Source organism: Propithecus coquereli, unplaced genomic scaffold (genome assembly GCF_000956105.1).
Source record: "Propithecus coquereli isolate 6110/MARCELLA unplaced genomic scaffold, Pcoq_1.0 Scaffold5, whole genome shotgun sequence".
In the NCBI taxonomy this organism is placed as follows: Eukaryota; Metazoa; Chordata; class Mammalia; order Primates; family Indriidae; genus Propithecus; species Propithecus coquereli.
The window spans coordinates 10,909,560-10,932,668 of record NW_012150840.1 but is presented as its reverse complement, the minus strand read 5'-3'; the positions used below and the strand labels follow the sequence as shown (position 1 = coordinate 10,932,668).

Here is a 23,109-nt window from a genome sequence, read left to right as displayed (position 1 = left end):
CCTAATCTGATAAATGGTACCTAGTATTATAAATCAGTATATTAGGAATCATTTTTAATTCCTCTCTCTCCCTCATCAGGCCCATCTACTAGGCACTAATTCCCTTTTGATTCTATCACCTAAATATCTTTAATTTTTTCTTCCCCTTCAGCTATCACTGCCTTTGTATTAGTGTAGACATCATTTAGTTTGCAACTATCTCCTAAATGGACTCCCTGCTTTGAGTCTTATAAACACCTCCAACTCATGCTCTTCAAATAATCTTTCTAGAATGGAAGTCCGATCACATTTCTCCCATCGCTACGAGAGAAAAGTTGAGGTCCCGGGTCTGATCTACCATGCATACCACGTTATCTACAGTCCGTGTTCTGTCACTATTCTTCCTAAACTCCTTCTCTCCTAATAAAAAAACACAAGGAAACAAAAAACCAGCAAAACAAAACAAAAGGCTTGATGTTTCATACCTCTATTTATTGGATGTGAGTAATATTTACTCACATCTTACTACTTTGCCCACCAGGCCCCCAACCAGGTCCTCCTGAAAATCTTCCTCCTGAAAAATTATGTCTTTCAAAACTCTGTGCATGCACACACCTCTGTTGGGTCATTTATTTTATACATACCATACAGGTATAAAATTCCCCAATTGAAATGTATATGCAATATACTTTTATTCCACTGAGATTTAAACATTTTGAATTTCCCGTCTATGGGTGGAAAAATCCCAGTTACATTCGTGGCTGTCTCCCCTTGATTCTGGGTTGTAGTTAAATTCTAGGGGAGCCTTCACAGTACCTAAGTTTTGGAGAAGATGCAGGCATCCACCCCTCATTCCGTCTTCAGATTTTGAGGTCCTCTTCCCAGTATCTGCGTCTTGTTTGCAGATGTCTCCATCATTTTGCTTTTACAGAGCCACCCTGGGGCTTGAGAATCTGTCTGAGGCTTTCAATGGCTTCCCCATAGCACAGAATCATTCCCTGCCTGCAGTCTTGTACCTGCTCCAGACTACCTGAAATGCAGACATTAGGCCATTACGCTGGGACCCAGGAGTCTTCCCTTTCTCTCAAACTTATTAATATTTTACTTCAGAAGCATTTTGTGTTGTGCAATTTTTGTCCCAGAGGCATTTAATACTTTCCTTAGTCGATTTAGATTTTTAATGGGTTTAGTCACATAAAAGCCAATGACTCAAATTCTGTCAAGTCCTGTCCATCCCCATACTTGAGGCAGGGTGAAAAACAGTGACCAGTAGCTCCTCAATCTACCAGCTCATCGGATACACCTGGAGGAGACTCTCCCCTCCCCCCCCCCAACTCTACAGCGTATCAGACTGGTTTTTTTTTTTTTTTCTTTTTTGGCGATCATAGAAGATCAAGACTGAATTTCTGAATCTCTCAGTGGTAGGCGTGGGGCGGAACCCCACTAAGTCTACTTTTCCTCTAAGTCTTCTAATTTTTATCCCAGTCTTCTGCTTTTCCCTTCCCCTTCTTTCGGTCCAGCCCTCTCCTCCCAGCTTCTTCCCGCTCCTTCACACCCGCCTTTCTGCGCCCCGCCCTGTCCCCGCGCCCACCTCACCGCCCCGCCCACCTCCCTCCTGACTCTGCCCCCTCCTTCCCTCTTTACGTCCCTTCTCACCATCCGTACGATCCTCAACGCGCAGCTTCCGTAGTCATAGTCGTTCCGTTTACTCTGCGCCGGAAGGACAGCCTGCGAACGCTTTTGGAATTATGGCGGCGGTGGATATCCGAGGTACGCTGCTCTGCTAAACTTTGTTTTTCGATGGTCTGTGGACAGGTTTGGGAGTTTGTAGCTCGCGGGGACAAGGTTCAGGTTTCTTTGCGCGGTCTTTGAAGCTCTTCTGAATGGTTTGAATGGAGACCCAGGGCTCTAATCTAGAAAAAAGTTGCCGAGTTTTTCTCAGTTTTGGGGGCGTCTCTTACAAGCGTCGGAGCGTAGGGGTTGGAAGAGGCTCGGGGTAGACCTGGAGTATTGCGCTACATATTTCTGCAGCAATATTGGGGCTTTTAATCGAGGTGAAGGAATGGTCCTTGGGCCGAGAGGGAGTGGGGTAATGAGCCTATATGATTCGATTCATCTCTTCGGACTTGTCATGGAGGATCCCTAATCCTTGAGATCGCACCCGACGGGTCCCAGGGCATGAATCCCTAAGACTTTCTGTTTTAAGTTTTGTCTTTGAGTTGATAATGCAGTCCATCAAACACCTAATGATTGCTAAGAGTAGGGGTCGTTTCTTTTTCAAAGCTGAACTGTAGAGGTGCTCAAATATTTATTGAGTCAGTCAGTGAATAAATACATGGCGATGCCACCCCTTAATTTTAAGGCTCCTTGATCTTGGATGGCATGTAGGGTTGTTTTTGTTTGTATTAATATATACAGTACTTCATTTTCACATGGAAGTGTTTGCGATGACTTTTTCTATTATTAACCCAGTTGGAGTCTAGCATACTTACTACAGTTATATTCTCATTTATAATTATCAGTGATCTTCAGCATGTCTGGATCATGTTTTTCATATTTGTCTTTAATAATAAGTGAGAGTTTGAAGTGCCGAATTTCTTCACTTGCTGTTATTAGAATGCTGTACTTGCGTTATGTCGCCATGCTGCCTTGCTACTGAATAAAAAGGGAATTATTGAGTCCATCAGACTAATTTCAAATATTACATTTAGGTTTGTTAATGTTTTAGTTTCTATTTAGATTTGTTTGCAATCGTGGCAAAGGACAACAGAATAAAGCCAAATAAAGCAGAAAGAAGACAAGATGAGTGTGTGTCTGATGTATTAAAGGAACAGCAGGGAGGCCAGCATGGCTGGAGGTGGAGTGAGAGAGGATGTGGGGAGGAGATGGAGGTCAGAGAGGTATTGTAGGCCATGGTAAGGTCTTTGACTTTTCCTGTGAGTAAAATGGGGAGCTGTTCAAGGGTTTTGAGCAGAGGAATGATACGTTCTAACTTACTTTTTTTAAGGACCACCTTGGCTCCTGAGAACAGTGTGGGAGGACAATGGTAAAGTTAGGAAAACTAGATAGGAGGCCATTTCTGTAATGCTTGGAGATTTGGAGGTAGCTTGGATTAGAGTAGTAACAGCAGAGATGGTTAAGAAGTGGTTAGAATCTACTTGACTTGGTAGTGTGTTCTCTTTATGGGGCTGTGGTCACAGGTAGTCTCCAAGTGGGACAGATAATTATGTTCAATTTCATAGCCATAGACCATATTCTTAATCTCAGTTAACCATTTTCTAGATGAACATCCTTGGATACAGGAATCTGTGTAAATGGATTCATAAAAATTAGTGACTAACGGAGTAAACCATACTGTACTTGTCCTTGGCCCTTAATCATGAATTAATAACCATTTGCTGATTATTGTGAATCAGGTCCTGTGCTAGCTCCTGATGAGTAAGACACAGTGCCAGTTCTCTAAAAACTCACAACACATTTGTATTTTTGAGTCATATGATAAAATTATATGAAAATTGCTATGAGAACATAGAGAAAGAAGCCACCATCACTATCATAATGAAAATTTATTGGGTTATTACAATCTGCTAAAGATTTTATGTATATAATGTGTAAATACTATTATTAATCCCCATTTTATAGGTGAGGAAACTAAGGTATGAGGAGATCAACTTGTCTGAAGTTCCATAAATTGCTGGTGTGCTTTTCCTTGTGGCATCCTGCTATGTGGTGGATAATTATGGTCAGAGAAGTGGGAATCTAATGGAGCCTGGATTGTGAAATGCAATAATAAGGGATTTGGACCTTCATCTTCTAGACAATAAGTGTGCACTGCCATTCTTTAAGTAAGAAGTGATATAATTAGATTTGTATTTTGCAAGTGTAGAGTTACTAAGGCTGAATAGGATTGGGAGAAGACATGGAGGCAGAGAGCCCCATAAGGAGGCTGCTGCCCAAGTGGCACTTGGAAAAAGATTAAATAAAGTAGTGGCAACAGGAATGGAGAAGAAGAAATGTATTTGATAAGACCACATCCTCTCTAGGACAGCACTCATTGTTCTACAGGTGGTCTCCAAATTTGTAGTGTAACCTCTGGCTTCTCTCACAAGATTTTAATATCTCTCTTCAGTGGATATTTTCATTTTGAGTTAGCATAGTATAGAGGAATGTGGTCTGTAGAGCTGGGCTACCTGGATTCAAATCTCAGGTATTTAGTAGCCCTATGACCTTGGACAAGTTACTTAAGCTTCCTGTGCTTCAGATTCTTCATCTGTAAAGTAGTGATAGTAATAGTACCAACCTCTTTGAGATATTCTGTGAAGTGGTTAGAATAGTGCCAGACACAAAGTCAGTGTTCAAAAGTGTCAAATAGTGTTATTTCCATTTGCACTGGTTTCACATGTCATACATGTCTCACTTTTCATCTTTAGGCTAGTTTACAGGATGAGAAAAATATGATAGATATAACTGCTGATGAAGAAATTTATAATAATGGAAACAGTTGGTGAAGAAAATTGTAGGGAGAATTTACTGAACAGCCACTTGGAGCAGATGACATTTATGATTCCTTCTAATTCTAAGAGTCTGATTCCTTTTTTATACTCCATCTGTCCAAACCAAATTTATTATCATTACTTCCCTAAATGAATTGTTGATTCCTAAGTTCTCTGAATTTGGACCTGGTCATTCAAGAAATTGTTTTTTTCCTGAAAATATCTCAAGAAAAGAAAATATCTTTTCTTGCTATGCATTGCCATTGTTTTCCACCAGATCCCTATCACTTCATGCCCCTATTAACTCTCCACAGTTGTTGGTAGGTAGGATCTATAATTATATATTTATTTGTTTCTGTAACCTATCTGTGCTGAAATAATCTGTAATATTGTAACTGTTATCAAGAACTGATTGTGACACCATATAGGCATAATTTCCATGTGAAAAACAAACCAAAATTGTCCTTCTAGAAATGTTTTTATATAATAATTTCTAAGGAAATAAAAAGAAATGTATAAGTAGTTTTGCTGTAAATAAAACTTTGTTAATAATTGGACTGTAGTATTTAAAGCCAAAAATTATGATTGTCCTTAGTTGCTTTTCATTACAAAGACTGTCTTCTTCTGAAAATGTTATTTCCTGGCCTATTGTATATTTGGTTGTTCATGATCCACTTATGATGAACCATCTAAATGGTCTGTACTAATTGTTTGGTTATTAACATACTTTACCTGTTTGTCTCCTTTATTTTATAACACACAAAGTACATTTTACCTTTATATAATTAGTTTTTCTCAATTTGATTCATTTCACTCACTGCTTGTCACCTTCAATTAGGTTTGACTTTGAGGATGCCAGAAATAATCACAGTATAGGAGAGACTGAAGTTTTTCAACCAGTATTGTGTAGACATTTTGATGTTCATGACTTGTACCTAGTGGCGTTTAGTAGAGTCAGTGGTATGAAACATCATCCAGCCAATAACCAATAAAAGGTCATTTTTTAAAGGTATCTAGCTCTATTTACCATGTCTTTTTTAGATTTAAGATTTAAGTGTACTATAAAATGTGAAACAATGTGGCTGCAATTAAGGGAATTCTATTCCCCATTTGCCCTTTAATTTTTATGTCATTATCATCTTATCTACAATAATAGCTTCCTAACTTGCTTCTCTATCCCTAATTGAGAGATCTCAAATTGGTGGCTGTGCATGTGTTTTCTTTGGCATATTATTATATTGTGTTGTCATTGCTTTCTTGCATACTTATCTGTTCTGTTATACCATGAGAATATGTAGGTTGGTATCCATGTTATTGTTGTATTCATAGTGCCTACTACATTAGATACATAATAAATGTTTGTTGGATGAGATTCTTTCCTTTTTTTCCTAATCTTTTATCATTTTGTTTCTTTCCTATAGATAATCTGCTGGGAATCTCATGGGTCGACAGCTCTTGGATCCCCATTTTGAACAGTGGTAGTGTGCTGGATTACTTTTCAGAAAGAAGTAATCCTTTTTATGATAGGACGTGTAATAATGAAGTGGTCAAAATGCAGAGGCTAACATTAGAACACTTGAAGTAAGTTATTTTAAGAAGGTAGCATCTTTGCCCGCTAGAGATTTTGTAATGAATAGCTATTTTAAGCTGTGGATTGTGAAGTGCAGAGTAGAATTTTTGGAAGAAAAACTGGAGTTTTGTTTAGGTTTGTACAAATTTGAAAAGCAGGGGAATTACTGTGTCACTTGTAACTTGGAAATCTTTTTTGTGTAACTAAATAATGTCCATTTAAAATATAACAGGTTTAGATGTTGATCTCATGAGTGATTTTAGCAAATGCAACTGTTATTCTCAGCCAGGCAACTATAATTATTGTCTTCTCTATATCTAATTTTTATTACAACAGTATCTGAAACAACTGTTAATGTAATTTTTTCTTCAAGGGGGTTCTTAAAATTAAATTACTGTGGTCTTTTAAATGGCTTTTGTTATGGGGCAAATATTTATTAAGATAACTTATTGTTGCTTTTAAACTTACTCTTCCAGATTAGATTCAAATTCAAATTTGTTGGGATAAGGTTTTTGATGTTTTCTAGTTTGGTAGAATTTATAGTTCGGTCATGTTTATTTTTATATTTTATATGTATTTATAGATCTTTTCAGTCAGGAGGCATCCTGGTATTTTGATTGCCTTTTTGACATGGACACTCTTCAGTGTACTTTCCTGACTGAAAATACTCAGATTTAAGTTCATGATGAATTTTTGCAGAGAAATTTTGTTGTTTAAAAAAAAAATCTTACTTTATCTGTATACCACCTATCTGGGAAAATAGCCATTTTTATTCAACAGACAGATTTTAATACCAAACATAGACAATTTTAATTCTATTTACAGTGTTGCTAAACTTTTATATAGTAATTTGAATGTCACACAGAATTGTTTGCAGGTCATTCATAGACCTCTGGATGTCTATATTCTGTTTTCAGTCAGATGGTTGGAGTTGAATACATCCTTTTACATGCGCAGGAGCCCATTCTTTTTATCATTCGGAAGCAACAGAGGCAATCCCCTGCTCAAGGTAAAATATGTAAACTTCAGGTATTGTTTTCTTCTTAAAATACCATGATTTATTTACTTCCTGACCCCCCCCTCCCTTTTTTTGTTGAGTTCTGTTTTTGGGTCCCCAAGACCACATTCATGTTCAGTACTTTGCTAGGAGGACCCACCAGGCTCAGCATATGGTTGTACTGATGGCTAAGATTTGTTATGGCAATACAGTAAGGTTATGCAGCCAAATTAGTAATGGGAAAAGACATCACGTCGGGTCTGTAGGAATCCATGTGCAAATTTCCTGTGCTTTCCCTCTTGTGAGGGGCCACACTGACTGGGTCTTCCATCGAGCAGTGAAACACAGCCAGGCTTGTATGATATGTTTGTTCAGGGAAGTCCATTTGAGACTTGAGCCCAGGATTTTTATTGAGGACTGGTTGTCTAGGCATTAAAATTCCAGACTCCCAGAAGGAAATCAGGTGTCCACTGTAATCACATAGTTTGAACAAATTGTCTGGGCAGGCTGGGATAGCAGGCATAACTCTCACCTAGGAAGTGTTTCAAAGCCGTGTTCCACTAAATGTATGCCTGGACATCAGGACTCTTCCAGCATGTCCAAGGACAACTCTTCAAGCACTAACAGTTAGAGAAACTCACTCAACTCAAAGCCACCTCTTGAGCACCATTGTTGGGCTTCCAGCGGAATCTCAAGCATCCCAAGTAATTTTTCTTCTTATGTCAGTCCATTGAGTTAATTCTGTTACAAAACACATGGCAGATGTAGTCCTATGAGATTCATAGAGAATCAATTCAAATTCCTTATTGCTGCATCCAATAAAAAGCCTTACTTGGATTATACCACTAAATGAAAAAAACTTGTTCTAGAAATACCACTGAAGAGTGTAGAAGAATCCAGATTTGGTTTTGAATCAAAGAGCTAGACACCTATTCTAGAGATGACCAGAACTTGAAGACACATTAGAATCAAACCAGGACCATGGACAAAGTCACACTAAAGAGTCAAGGTAGAGAAACCAGACGGTATCAGCCCAGGTACATCTCTCAGGTAGATACCCTCATTAAGACATTTAGGAACAGCCCTTACCCTGGTATTGGTTTCAGAGAATGACTTGGTAAAGAAGTTGTGGTTCTAGAATTCAAATTTAGTTTCAAAATTGAAGCTCTGGAGTCTCTTCCCAGAGAAAAAGGAAACCTCAGAACAAAGGCAAGACCAGGAATAAGATTTCCATGATGAGAGAATTCAGGGCATAGAAGCTACACAAGATGGTACCAGCCTCATTAGCAGCTGTCTTATTCCTTAGGACCCAGCACTGGGGCACAGAGGCCAAGTTCAGTACATCTGATAATCTTTACCCTGGGCCCCAAGTCTGGCTTGCTCTAAGGCCTTACTCCCCAAAGTACAGTTGACTGATATCAGCAGTGGCATCTTTTGGGAATCTGTTAGAAATGCACTGTCTGTACTGAATCAGAATCTGATTTTATTAATAACAGGGTCTGTAAGTGATTCAGATGCACGTTAAAGTTTGAGAAGCTCTGCTGTAGGGAAAGAGTGGGCATACTTCTTCTGTGAAGGGCCAGTGCGTAGATCCTTTAGGCTTTGTGGGTGTCTTAGTCTGTAAGACAGCTATTCAACTGTTGCCAAAGCAACCATAGATAATATGTAAACGATTGGATGTGGCTGTTTTCTAGTACAACTTTATTTACAAAAACAGGAATTGTCAAACCTGCCTTAAGGTTTAATATGGGAAAATGTCAAATTTTACTTGTTCTTTTTATGAAAGTCTGTTTAAAGTTTGTGTCCATAGCTGTATTCATAAACATTTTTCCCATTGTTTTAGTTATCCCACTAGCTGATTACTATATCATTGCTGGGGTGATCTATCAGGCACCAGACTTGGGATCAGTTATAAACTCCAGAGTGGTAAGTGTCTTCACATTGTTTAAACGCTAAAGAAAACTTTTAATTGAGCTATCTTGATCCCAAGAATCAAACAGCAAACTCTTCTGCCTTGGTAAGTTACTATAAAGTGTTGACTATTAGAATGTCTTGAGCGTCAGTTACTGTGAGCTAAGTCAGTGCTCAAAGTATATACCATAGCCCCAATTATTATATATAGTGATTTAGGTTCTGAAAAATACAAAATTACTGTCTATGCATATAATAATATTTTGTGAGTACTTTGGAAATTTTGGGTGACTTAATGAGAAATTTAGAAGTTGTTTTCTTTTTACAAGCTTACTGCAGTACACGGTATTCAGTCAGCTTTTGATGAAGCTATGTCATATTGTCGATATCATCCTTCCAAAGGGTATTGGTGGCACTTCAAAGATCATGAAGAGCAAGGTAGGTAGAGCACCTAGACCCTCCTAAAACACTTTTCGATCCTCTGAAAATGAAGCTGATTTCTTTAGGAAAATGGCGATTGATGTTTTCTAGGTGTGTTTCACTTTTTCATAGGATGATGACTTTTTTGCAGCTGTGATTTATGAAACTAGATGTGGTAATAATTGCTTTCACATAGGAACAGATATAAGTTTAATCTGGTAGGTAACAGGTAATCTTTGTTAAGGTGATTCAAGGTTTTAAAATATTTAGACCATAAAGAAGAAAAATAGTGATGAGGAATGAACAAAGATGATATTTACCTAACTGTTTGAGTTACCTATCCTACTTACCTAACTGTTTGAGTCGTCTTGGAATCTGGACCCACTTATTCTCCAGTCTTCAAAATAGAGGAAATGAGGGATTGCTCTTAGAGTCCTATCTCCAGATGACATGTCTATTTTCTTATCCTTCCATGTTATCTCCTGTCATGGTAAGAGGTCTCCTAAGTTTCCATGGTTGCTAATCTACTAGTGTCTTCACTGTATTTTACCAATAAAACTACCTCCAGAAATGTGTCTGGAACAGTATACCTGCATTTCCTTCTATGAGAAATGAGCAACTCAGAATAAATTACTGGCGGAAAGATAGCCTTTATATAGAATTCAAACCTGTGGAATGTTCTTTCAGGGTCAGTTGTATTAATCCTTAATAGTAGGTACAGGCAGTAACATTTGATGAGGGAAAGTTTTCCTTAGTTTAATAAAATTGGTCTAACAGCTATTTTCCCCTACCCTAATGAAATGTTTGGAGTAATGCTTATCTGGAACCTTTCATTTAGAGACAGTTCCCCAATATATCTTCCTCCAAAGGGCAAATTCATGTGATTAACTTCAGAATTTCTCTTTGGGGTTCTTTTCTTTCTTGTCTTTGTGATCTGTTTTGTCATGTTTTTCAGATTCACAGTCTTAATAATTGAGCATGGTAACTTGAATTTGTGAAAGCTGCATTTTCCATTTGCTCCTAGTAGGTTTTGTGGAAAAAGACTATTTAATACATTTAAAGTATACAAAAGATAATTTCTAAACCAATAAGTTAGATTGTGATTATGGTAATTATGAAAAACTTTAGCTTTAAAACTCTTATGTTTCTTTATGCTTACATACCAAAACTGAAGTATCTTTAAAAGACATATATATCAGCTTTTTAAATGTTAAAATTTAACTTCAGTTAAGAGGGGGAGTTAGAACACTTTAAATATGCTGTTTAGCTTATTTGAGGAATTATCTTCGGCATAGCAGCCAAATAATGAAGTTTGGCTATGTTCATCGTAGATAGAGATTTCTAAAATATAAGACACAAAACTAGGCAATGTTTTGATTTGGGCTTCATATTTTAATAGATAAAGTTAAACCTAAAGCCAAAAGGAAAGAAGAACCAAGCTCTATTTTTCAGAGACAACGTGTGGATGCTTTACTCGTAGACCTCAGACAAAAGTTTCCACCCAAATTTGTGCAGGTAATGAGAATGTGTGTGGTTAATTTTGATTTGACACTTTTTCCTGACATATATATTTATTTTTAATTGAGAATGGTTTCAGTTATGACCTAAAAGTATTGGTTTTCTTCATTAGTTAAAAAATGATTTCTGAATCAAAGGAAAAGTTTTGAAAGACTTGATGGAGGAAATTGGTAAAGGGAATAGAATGAACACTGTCCTGTGTTCCTTACTGAATCTTCACAAACTGTGAGGACTGCATGTAGATCATATTCTCATGCAAAAGGTTAGTGAAAGTGTCATAGGTGATAACAAAACTGGAATATGAAACTCATGCTCTATTTGCTGCCTTCTGGCCTAATATTGTAAATATCTAAGCTCCTATCCTAAATGATAGGATAGTTAAAACGTTTGTAACAAAAAGAATAGAACATTTGAGGTGGTGTTGGCATAATTAACAGGGGAGGCAGGACTAATAATAGAGTTGTATCATATTGGTGTTTATGTTTTATGAATTCCACTGTATGATTTGGAGGGGCTGGGGGATTTCCAGCAGCAATAGCAGACCACCTGCCATTGTATTAAATGAGCTTTTGAAGTGCAGTAGATATGAGATGGAATATATGAATATGCTGCTCTTACGGCTAGTTGTAGTTCTTATGGACCGTTACAGGGCTGTGTACACACAAGATCATATTTACTGTTTTTCTTAGGAGGTATTTAAGGGATTTTCAAGGGCAGTTTAAAATTAAATGAGACTTTTCACACCTTGGGATGACTTTAGAGCAGGCCTCCCCTTCCACCCTCCCTTGACTCTATTGTAGTGAGAAATGTGTGCTATTGGAATGGTGATGTGGTGGTGAAGGGAGCAAAGGACAGAAGTGCGAACTCAGGACTGGAAACCCAGTTTAGAGAACTCTCATGAATTGTACTTGAATATGGAACAGCGTCTGTTGAGTGAATGAATGAATGAATAAATGAATTACAGCTGTGTGTAGGATGATGCATAACTACTGTAGTTACTACAGAATGTAAGAGGTTAGGAGTGGTTGACAATTCATTCGGTTGAGTGCCAGGGGAGGCACACCTAGATCTGTGTTGTACAGTGCAGTGGCCCCTAGGCACATGTGACTGTTGAACATTTAATGCAGTGAGTCCGGATTGAGTGATGGTGTAAATGTAAAATACATACTGGATTTTAAAGACTTGTACAAGAAAGAATGTATATAAAATATCTCCTTAATAATTTAAAAATACTGATTATATGTTGAAATAATATTTTAGATGTATTTGGTTAAATATAATAAAATTTGTCTCTTCAGAGGTGTGACTAAAATTTTTTAAATTTCATATATAGCTTGCATTTGTGGCTAACATTTCTTTTGAACAGTGCTGATCAAAAAATGGTAATAGAACATGGCAAAACCAAAACCATGAAAGAGTTAGTGAATATATATTCAGAAACCAGGAAATATTCTGAGGATTTGTGCAGGGAAGAGTAGTGGAAGATGAGACTTACAAGGTAGATTAAGTTCAGATTGAAAAGGATTTTATATGCTATGCAAATGAGTTTGAGTTTAATCCTCTAGGCCAGTGTTTCTTCACTATTTTAAATTTACAATCCATTACCACTCCCATAGATAAAACAGGCTTAGATAAAACAGATGCATTCAAAGTTATTTGAAGTTTTAAAACAAAAGCTATCACTGCTAAGGATAAACCAAAGCAGTGGCAAATTTTGTATATTCTTTTTCAAGTATGTATTCTGACAGACTGTATTCTCACCAAAACACCCTCTACCTCATCTTTAAGTGACTAGCTGAGAATTATTGCTGATGGCAGTAAGGATCCATTAGATGTTTCAAAGAAGTTGCAGAGAAGTAATGTAGTCAGTTTTGTGTTTTAGGAAGATAACTAATAACAGTATAGGGAAGATGCTTAGGAAACCATGAAGTTTGGAATCAGGGAACTTAGATTGTGGAAAGCCCGAATTAATTCTGTGGCAATAAGATAGAGAGAAGACAGATCCAGGAGATATTTCAGAGTTAGGATTGCCCAAACTTGGTGGTTGGATTTGGAGAGATTGGCATTAAGTGTGATTCTGGGGTTTCAGGCCAAGAATTAGACTTAGGTTTTGATTGTTAACCAAAATCCAGAATATGGGATAAGAAACATTTTGGTTGAACTTACATGTTAGGGGTTCTGTTTTCATCGACCAACCTTCAGAGCATTAGGTAGCTAACTGCTGTATTTGGGTTCTGAGGTACTTTAGTGAATGACCTCTCCTGTTTTCCTAACTAGGGGTCCTGCCTTGAATCCTATGTGCAGTCCTATCCTGGTGAACTAGGCCAGACATTGTAGAAGGCCCAAAGACTCTCTTGACTCTTAAAGACAAAAACCTTTACCTTATGGAAAACTATGGTAATTTAAAAACATATACAGAAGTATAGAGAATAATTAAAAATGAAACCCCCATGTATCTATTACCCTACTTCAACAATTATCAAACCTGGCCAATCTTGTTTTATCTCTCCTTCTACTTCCTCCTGGTTATTTTTAAGCAGTCTGCAGACTTCATATCATTTCAGTGTGTTTTTTACATTTTTCTTTTAAAGGTTTAGCCACAGTCACACTTAAGTTGTTATATTCCTGAACCCCCCATTTCTTTTAACCCCATGTTTCTTTTTAGCCACAGTTACACTTAAGTTGTCATATTTCTGAACCTCATATTTCTTCTTTCAAGAGCCAAAAGCCAACTCCCAAAAGTGTTTCCAGCTCTGTGTAACTGAACTAGGAGAAAGATGGCTTTCTCTAGAACTATTAATAATTTTTTTGCTTTTCCTACCAAAACCCATCCTCTTCAGACCTAGAGAAGAAAATAGTCTACTTAAAGTCTCCCAGAATTAGTCTTAGCTCATATTAACCTGTCAGGCTTCAGTCTCCCAGAAACATTTGTAGCTCAGTACTTATTCCTACTTATCTATTGTATTTAACAGTTGGGCTTGTGGTTCTTAGGGCTGTTGCCCCTTTAGGGGAATGCTCAGGAGAATATTAGAAAAGTCTCGCTTGCTTCTTTGAATCTCCTTTTTCCATATTTTAATTCTTGTTACTGCCGGAAGTTACACTAATACTGATGTGATGGGAATTTAGGCCCTCAGAGCCTTTTTATGGTGAATGTCTTTTCAGTGCTGTTTTTAGAAGCTGCTAGAACATCATAGGATATTACTTCAGCTAGGTTTATCTAAACCAAGGCCACCTGATTAAATTTGGTCAGAAGGGCACCCCCATTCTATATCCCCATCTCAAATTACATCCTAGTAGTTTGTCTGACAATATTTAGTAGAAAAGATTAGACAGTGTATGTTGGGTAGCTAATGACATTATTCCAATGTCCAAATATAATTCATTGTCCAATATAGTTCAAATGGTTCAGTGCTAGCAGTATAAAAATACCCCTTTTCAAATTTTCTCACTCCCCTTGATGTTACTCTATACATTTCCTCTCCTGTTTCAAAGAAAAATTATTTGTTCCCTCAGAATTACTTTGAGCATGTTGTAAGTCCTGATAAATTCACAAGATAATGTGATTCTTGGCTTTTTGGGGGGTTCTCATGACCATTCCCATGTTTGGAGATTTGCTAGAAGGACTCACAGGACTTGGCATGTAGTTGTACTCATGGCTAAGATTTATTACTGTAATATAGGTAAGGATGTATAGCCAGATCGTAAGGGAAAAAGACACAGTGGAGACTGTACTCCTCCAGCTTCCTTATGCTTTCTCCTTCCCGTGTGAACTCTACTCTTGGTGAAAATGCAGCAACATGTGTATGATATTTCTGCCCAGGGAAATCCCTTAGAGACTCAGTGCTCATGGTTTTTTTTGGGGGGTTGGGGTGGAGGGTTTTCTCATGTAGGTACCCTTTATCAAGCACATACCAAAATTCCACAATCCCTGAAGGAGAGCAGGTATTCAGCGTAAACCACGTTGTTTGTACAGTCTAGGCACAGTGAGCCACCATTATCTGTTAGGGAATGATAGAAACACTACCAAAATCCAAGTTTCTAGACGCCGGGAGCCAACCTGCTTAGGCCTTTCTAAGGATCACAGCCTCAGGCCTTCTATGTTAACACTTCTATGCATAGTGGATAATAATATGGAGCTCAGATTTGGTCTTGTTAAGTGTAAAGCTGCCCAGGACTTGCAGTTGGAGTAGTCTAGTAAGCAGTGAGCAGCATGAATTTGGAACATGTGAGATCAGAAAATTTTGTAGTCTTTAGTCATGGGAATAGGTAAGAAAACTTAGGGAGGTCATGTTAATCCAGAAAGAAATTCAGAAAATAGATGGAGGCATTAACCTTAGAAATGAAGAGATTACTTTTTTCTTCTGAGATGATAGGGGTGTAATAAGTTATTTTAAATATTAATGTACGTGTGCGTATACATTTGTGTGTGTGTGTGTGTACATAAAGGTATAAGTTTAAAGGTAGATGGGAGGGAAGTTGGTGGTGTTGGCATCCTGTTTTTTTGTTGTTGTTGTTTTGTTTTGTTTTGTAAATGGGACGCAGAGTGTCATCAGATGAGAGTGAGGGATAGGTTGTGAGCCTTGAGGAGGAAGAAGAGGATGTTTGAGAGCATTTAACTTAGGTAATGGGACAAAGGAGATGACAGGGCTCAATCAAATGAAAGAATTGCTGTACAGAATGGAGGACGTGACCTTGTTTCTGATCTCTAATGCCCCAACACTTTTCGTGTGGTTTGATTTTTAATAATACACGCATCAGAAGTCTCTTTTATCTCCTTAGTTCCCATGCCTACCAACTTTAAAAGTCAAACTTTAGTCTTCTTTATCCTAATTCGTATCACCTAAGCAAATAAGCCTCTGCAGTATGAAAGGCTCCATTATTTCCTCCCACTGGATTCTGTTTAACTACTTTTTATAAAGTGTTGTAGCCTGAGTGTGGAGGCAAAAGACTTTGTTAGATGTTTTCGGGGGTTTTTATGGTTGACTATTTTGTTCTAGTTTTAGATTTGTGTCTTTTCTGGAATGGGAAGAAGAAGTAGAAAATGATAAATTTATTTTTTATGGTACACGAATAGTAGTTTTTCTTCATGAAGTCATTAATAATGTAATTTGAATGGTTTCATTTTATTAAGAATTACGAGATCAAGAAGAAAACTTTGCTAACCTGACCTGTTTCTCCTTTTTTCTTCTTTCTCCCTTTCCTCCCTTTTAAAAAAATTATAGCAAAAGTCTGGAGAAAAGCCAGTCCCAGGTATGATTCATCTATTACTATTATTCTTATTAATATTCCTATTAAACTTGAAATAAGACCAAACATCGTGAAACTCAGTAACAACTATGGTATGTGAGATGAACTGTGGTCATTTTGTCCTAGACTGTCTTACTGTAGTTGTCACTCAGCCTCTGAGATCTGCTGAATTGTCAACAGGTGGCGCCTTTGTGGTAGTGATCTTGGTATTTAAAAGATGAATTGGGGGGGAAAGAGTGGGTATTGAGGTGTGAAGAAGCCAGGTGATTTGAGGTTTTTGGTTCAAATCTTGGTGTGAAAAGCGGTCATCTGTTAAATCAATGAAAACAAGTATTGAACTATCCGTGTAACTGAGTTAGAATAATGATATATCTTGCTTATACATAATGTCTTATTTTAATGCCATGTGGTTTTGTCTAGTATCACTAATTTCCTTGAGTTATCAGGTTGTTAGGTTTATAACTGGGTTCTTGTATATATCTGCCTGGGGAAACAACTAAATTTAGAACTTGAGACTAGCAGTTAAAAATGAATTTGAAAGAGTGAATCATTCATATTAATCATCATCCCCTCCTCCCCCACCAAAAAAAAAAAAAATCTGCTTTTGATGTCTAGTGGATCAGACAAAGAAAGAGGCAGAACCTATACCAGAAACTGTAAAATCTGAGGAGAAGGAGACCACAAAGAACATCCAACAGACAGTGAGCGTTAAAGGACCGCCTGAGAAACGGATGAGACTTCAGTGAATGTTGGACAAAAGAGAAGCCTGCAAGACTCCTCATGTCAGCTATTATAGCTCAGTACTGTGGCGGGCTCTTGAGCTTTAAAGTACTTTGTCAGAACCCTCTCATTTGTAGGAAATGTGCTTGTTCTTTAAAAAATGGTATTACTCCCATCATGTTTTTTATGTGAATATTTCTTCTGTATCTTTTGTAACCTTTCCTTGGACTTGAGCAGCCTACCCACTCATGTGTACTGGTATATATGTTTAAAAACAAAATAAAGGCATTTGTACATACTGCTTCATCATGACTTTTTCCCCCTTATTGCTTTCTCTGAAATTTTTCACATGCACTTTGAAGACAAAAAGGATTAATATTAAAGTAGTAACTGAGAATATTTCCTTTCATTAGTTATATGCCTCAGTATTAAAATAATAAATAGCTACTCACATTTTGGAAGAGGAAGAAAAGGAAAAACCTCACTCACCAATGCCATCATCCCTCAAATACTGTAACAGTGTTGTGAATTTTCTTTTAGTCTTTTTCTGTTTTTAGATACTTTTAAAACCATAGTTTGTAATTATTCTGTTCATACAATTTTACTTTATCATATTGCTATATATGTTGTAAGCTTTTTCCCATGTTTTTACTTAGTTTTTATAGACCATGTATTTTAGCGACTGAATAATTCCTGTGATTATATCTTAGTTTTTGTGAATTATTCTTGTATTGTATATGGATTTTTCCCAATTTGCGTTATTTTAAAAATGGCTACTGTGATTACATTTGTATATAATGCATTTTCACTATTTAGTATTTATTTCCTTAGGATAAGAGTTCCAGAAATGGAATCACTAGAGTCTCTACATTTTTATTTTTCTTAGTCCATATTGCCAAGTTGTTTTTCTTAAAAAGGTTTGGACTAGTTATCACTCAAATAGCAAAATATGAAAGTACGTGCCAGGTTTTCTGGAATTGCTACCACTAAGTATTGTCATTTATATTTTTAGTGCTAAATAAGTAGCAAAAGTAGTGTTTTATTATTTAAAGTGGTTGAACAATATCTCATTTATCTTTTCTGCTTTTATGAAATGTCTGATTTTCTGTAATGAGTGAGATATTTGTTTTAACTTTTTGATGTAATTTCAGGTGTACAGAAAAGTTGTAAGATAGTACAAAGAATTCCTACATATACCGTATATCCTAATTCCCCATGTATTAATATTAACGTTTTTCCATATTTTATTCTTTATTTTCTTTCTTTCTCTTTCTCCGTATCTCTAACTCTTGCTGTCACTTGCTGTTTCTCTCTCTCTCTCTCCCTCTCTCTCTTTCCCAGAATATGTCTGTAGTACACGTACAGTCCCCTTTTATTTTTGTACTGAGAGTCAGTTGCTGTCATGATGCCCATCTCCCTAAGTACTTTAGTGTGCATTTCCTAAAATCAGGGACATTCTCTTATGTGGCCACAGTACACTTATCAAAGTTAAACTGATACTATTCATTATCTAATCTGTACATCTTATTCATATCTCATCAGTGGTGCCAATAATGTCATCTATAGCAAAAGGAAATCCTGAATTATGGGTTGGATTTAGTCGTTCTGTCTCTTTAGTCTCATTTAATCTGGAACAGTTCTTTGATATTCCTTATTTTTCACGATCTTGGTATTTCAACAGCTCGGGCCATTTATTTTGTTCAATTGTCTTTCTTTTTTTTTTTTTTTTGAGACAGAGTCTCACTGTGTTGCCCCGGCTAGAGTGCCGTGGCGTCAGCCTAGCTCACAGCAACCTCAAACTCCTGGGCTCAAGCGATCCTCCTGCCTCAGCCTCCCGAGTAGCTGGGACTACAGGCATGCGCCACCATGCCCGGCTAATTTTTTCTATATATATTTTTAGTTGTCCAATTAATTTCTTTGTATTTTTAGTAGAGACAGGATCTCGCTCTTGCTCAGGCTGGTTTCGAACTCCTGAGCTCAAACAATCCGCCTGCCTCGGCCTCCCAGAGAGCTAGGATTACAGGCGTGAGCCACCGTGCCCGGCCTGAATTGTCTTTCAGTTTGAGTTTGTTTAATGTATTCTCATGATTAAACTCATGCATTTTTGTCAGGAATGCCATTGAAAAGATGGCATTTGGAAACACATGCTGCCAGTTTGCTTCATTTCTGGTGATGATAATGTTGATCACTTGATTAAGGTAGTGTTGGCGAGGTTCCTCCACTGTAAAGTTATTTTCCCTTTTGTAAGTTATGTTGTACGGAAACATTTTGAGGCTCTGTGAGCATCCTGTTAGTCCTCAGACTTTTACCCACTAGTCTCCATTGATAATTCTTGCCTGAGTGATTTATTAATGTGATGGTTGCCAAATGGTGATTTTCTAATTCCGTCATTCTTTCTGTATTTATTAGTTGGCTTTCTGCTATAAAGCACTTTCATTTCTCCCCTACTTATTTATTTATATCATTGTGGGCTCCTGGGTTCTTATTTTATTTAATGGTTTATATTTCTTCACTATCATTATATTAGTGCTCAGATTGTCCTGGATTGAGCCAATGGGAGCCCCTTCAAGCTGATTCCTGTGTTCTTTTCATGTGACTCCATCATTCATTGAGTGTTTTCTTTGCTATTTAGCACACTAAAATATTCCAGGTTCATCTCAATCCTGGAGGCAGCCATTTCTTTAAGTTAAGGATCCCTATTCTTTCTACGGAATCCTTTTCCCTATTTGATTTCATGTATGGCTTCTTTTGCTCAATATTGTGCTTATGGTTCATCAAAGTTCTTTCATGTTATTGTAGTTATTTTAATTTCTGTGCAGTATTCTATTGCATAAATATATTACAACTTTTGAATCCATTATAATGATGATGGACCTTTGAATTGTTTGTAGTTTGGGGCTATTATTAAAAATTGCTTTTATGAATATTATATTTTTATGAATTTCTAATATGAAATTTTACAAATATTCTAAATTTATGAATATTGTAATGCTTTTTGTATTATAGGCTAAATTGTGTCTTCCCCACCTCCAAACAAGGTATGTAGAAGTCCTAACTCCCAATATCTCAGAATGTGACCTTATTTGGAAATAGGGTCATTGCAGATGTTATTAGTTAAGATGAGGCAATGCTGGAGTAAAGTGGGCCCCTTATCTGGTATGACTGGTATCGTTATAAAAAGAAAGCCATGTGAAGAGATGAAGGGAGAATGCCATGTGAAGAAGGATGATTGGAGTGAGGCATCTATATCAAGGAATGCCAAAGATTGCCAGCAAATCATCAGATGATAAGGAGAGGCAAAGAAGTATTCCCCTACAGGTTTCAGAGGAAGCATGTCCCTGCTGACACCTTGATTTAGGGCTTCCTGCCTCCAAAATTTTGATACAATAAATTGGTTATTTTATGTCCCCCAGATTATTGTACTTCGTTATAGCAGTCCTAGGAATCTAGTATAGTGTACGTGTGTTTATTTTACTGTTTTATTCTAATTGCTGGGCCATAAACATGCCTTTGGTTGATGATGTCAAAATGTTTACCGAAGTGGTTATACTAGTTTATATTCCAGCCAGCAGGGTATAAGAGTTCCAGTTGTGCCATACCTTTGTTGACCCCTAATGTTGTCAGATCATTTGCCCATTTTCATTGGATTATTTGATTTTTTTCTTATTGAATTGTTTGAGCTCCTTATACATTCTAGATTCCTTGTCAGATGGGTAGTTTGAAAATGTTTTCTTCCATTCTGTGGGTCGTTGCATCACTTTGTTGATTGTTTCTTTTGCTGTGCAGAAGCTTTTTAGCTTGATGTGATCCCATTTGTCCATTTTTGTTTTGGTTGTCTGTGCTTAAAGTATTACTCAAGAAATCATTGCCCAGCCAGGGGTGGAGAACCTGCAGCTTCAAGGCCACATGTGGCCCTCCAGATCCCCAAATGTGGCCCCTTGACCAAATCCAAACTTCACAGAACAAATTCCTTTGTTAAAAGGATTGATGCCAATGTGTCTGAGCAAGTGGAATAAAAAATAAATAAATAAAAATAGAAGGATTGAATGTTCTGGAGTGTTTCCACAAAGTTTTCTTTTAGTTATTTCATGGTTTTGGGTCTTAGATTTAAGTATTTAATCCATTTTGATTTGATTTTCGTATATGGTGAGAGATAGGAGTCTAGCTTCATTCTCCTGCATGTGGTTATCCAGTTTTACCAGCACCATTTATTGAAGACATTGTCTTTTCCTCATTGTGTGTTCTTGGCACCTATTTCAGAAATCAGTTGACTATAGATGTGTGTGGATTTGTTTCTGTATTCTCTGTTTCATTGGTCTATGTGTCTGTTTTTATGCCAGTACCATGCTGTTTTGATTACTACAGCTCTGTGGTATAATTTGAAGTCAGATAATGTGATTTCTGCAGTTTTGTTCTTTATGCTTAGGATGGCTTTGGCTATTTGGTTCTTTTGTGGTTCCATATAAATTTTAGGATTATTTTTTCTATTTCTGTGAAGAATGTCATTGATATTTTCATGGGGATTGCACTGAATCTGTAGATCGCTTTGGGTAGTATGAACATTTTAACAATATTGATTCTTCCAATCCATAAACATGGACTATCTTTCCATTTTTTGGTGTCCTCTTCAATTTCTTTCATCAGTGTTTTATAATTTTCATTATAGAGATCTTTCACTTTTTTGGTTAAGTTTATTCCTAGGTATTTTATATTCTTGAAGCTATTCTAAATGAGATTACTTTCTTGGTTTCTTTTTCAGATTGTTGCTGTTGCAGTATAGAAATGCTACTGATTTTTGTATGTTGATTTTTATCCTGCAACTTTACTGAATTTATTTTTCAGTTCTAATAGTTTTTTGGTGGAATGTTTAGATTTCTCTAAATATAAGATCATGTCATCTGCAAACAAAGGTAGTTTGACTTCTTCCTTTCCATTTTGGGTGCCCTTTGTTTCTTTCTCTTGTCTGATTGCTTTAGCTAAAACTTCCAGTACTATGTTGAATAACAGTGGTGAAAGTAGGCATCCTTGTTCCATATCTTAGAGGCAAGGCTTTCAGTTTTTCCCTAGTCAGTATGAGACTAGCTGTGGGTCTGTCGTATATGGCTTTTATTGTGTTGAGGTATATTCCTTCTATTTTGTTCTTTTTTTTTAAGTTTTTTTTTTCTTTGCTCTTTCAGTTTTGAGAGCTCCTATTGCTATATCCTTGAGCTTACTAATTCTTTTCTCAGCCATGTTTAGTCCACTAATGAATGATCCTGTCAAAGGCATTTTTTATTTCTATAACAGTCTTTTTGATTTCTGGCCTTTCTTTTGGATTCCTTTTTAGAATTTCCATCTCTCTGCTTATATTGCCCATTTATTCTTGCACTTTGTTTACTTTTTCCATTAACACACTTAGCATATTCATAATTGTTTTATTTTTTAAATAGCTTGATTGAAGTATAATTGATATGGAATAAACTGCATATATTTAATGAATATAAATTTATGAGTTTGGATATATGCATATTCTTATGAAACCATCACCGCAATCACAGTAATAAACATAATCATATTTATTTTAAATTCCTGGTCTAATTCCAACATCTCTCCCAAATATGAGTCTTGTTCTAGTACTTGCTGTCCCTTCAAAGTGTGTTTTTGCCTTTAGTATGCCTTATAATTTTTTGTTGTCATTCAGCTGTGATATACTGGGTAAAAGGAACTGTGCTAAATAGGCCTGTAGTGTTGTGGTGGGAAGGTGTGAGGGAAAGGGAAATAAATGTTCACTCTACCAATGAGTTCATCAAAATATTTTTTAGTCTGTTACAATATTTTTAATTTCCAGCATTTACTTTTGATTCTTAGAGTTTTTAATATTTCTGCTTATATTACTCATCTCTTCTTACATGTTGGCCACCGTTTATATTAGAGCCCTTATTATATTTGTCATAGTATTTTAAATTCTCATTCTGTTAATTCCAAAATCTCCCTTATATCTGAGTCTGATTCAAATGCTTGCTTTGTCTTTTCAGACTGTTTTTTCTTGCCTTTTAGCATGTCTTGTAATTTTTTGTTGAAAGACAGACATGACGTATTGGGTAATAGGAGTGTAACAGAGGGAATGGACTGAAAAAATGGCCAAAAATATTTTCTGTCTCTTTAAAACATCCTTCACTCCTTTTTGAGAACTACAGCCTGCATCCCTGCCTCAGGCCAGTGGTTCGGAGGGGTAGAGTAAGTCTTTTGTTATTTATGCAACAGAATATGGCCCA

The 23,109-nt window shown here is 36.7% G+C and overlaps 1 protein-coding gene across 1 annotated transcript; it reads left to right on the top strand.

The window, feature by feature from the left end:
• Positions 1–1,687: 1,687 nt before the first annotated feature.
• MED6 (mediator complex subunit 6) lies at positions 1,688–17,112 on the top strand. Its single transcript, XM_012656282.1, has 8 exons — positions 1,688–1,749; positions 5,894–6,053; positions 6,960–7,051; positions 8,883–8,965; positions 9,280–9,388; positions 10,770–10,885; positions 16,111–16,138; positions 16,751–17,112. The coding sequence occupies exons 1-8, from the start codon at positions 1,728–1,730 to the stop codon at positions 16,879–16,881; spliced, it is 741 nt and encodes a 246-aa protein (XP_012511736.1). The 5' UTR covers positions 1,688–1,727; the 3' UTR covers positions 16,882–17,112.
• Positions 17,113–23,109: the final 5,997 nt, after the last annotated feature.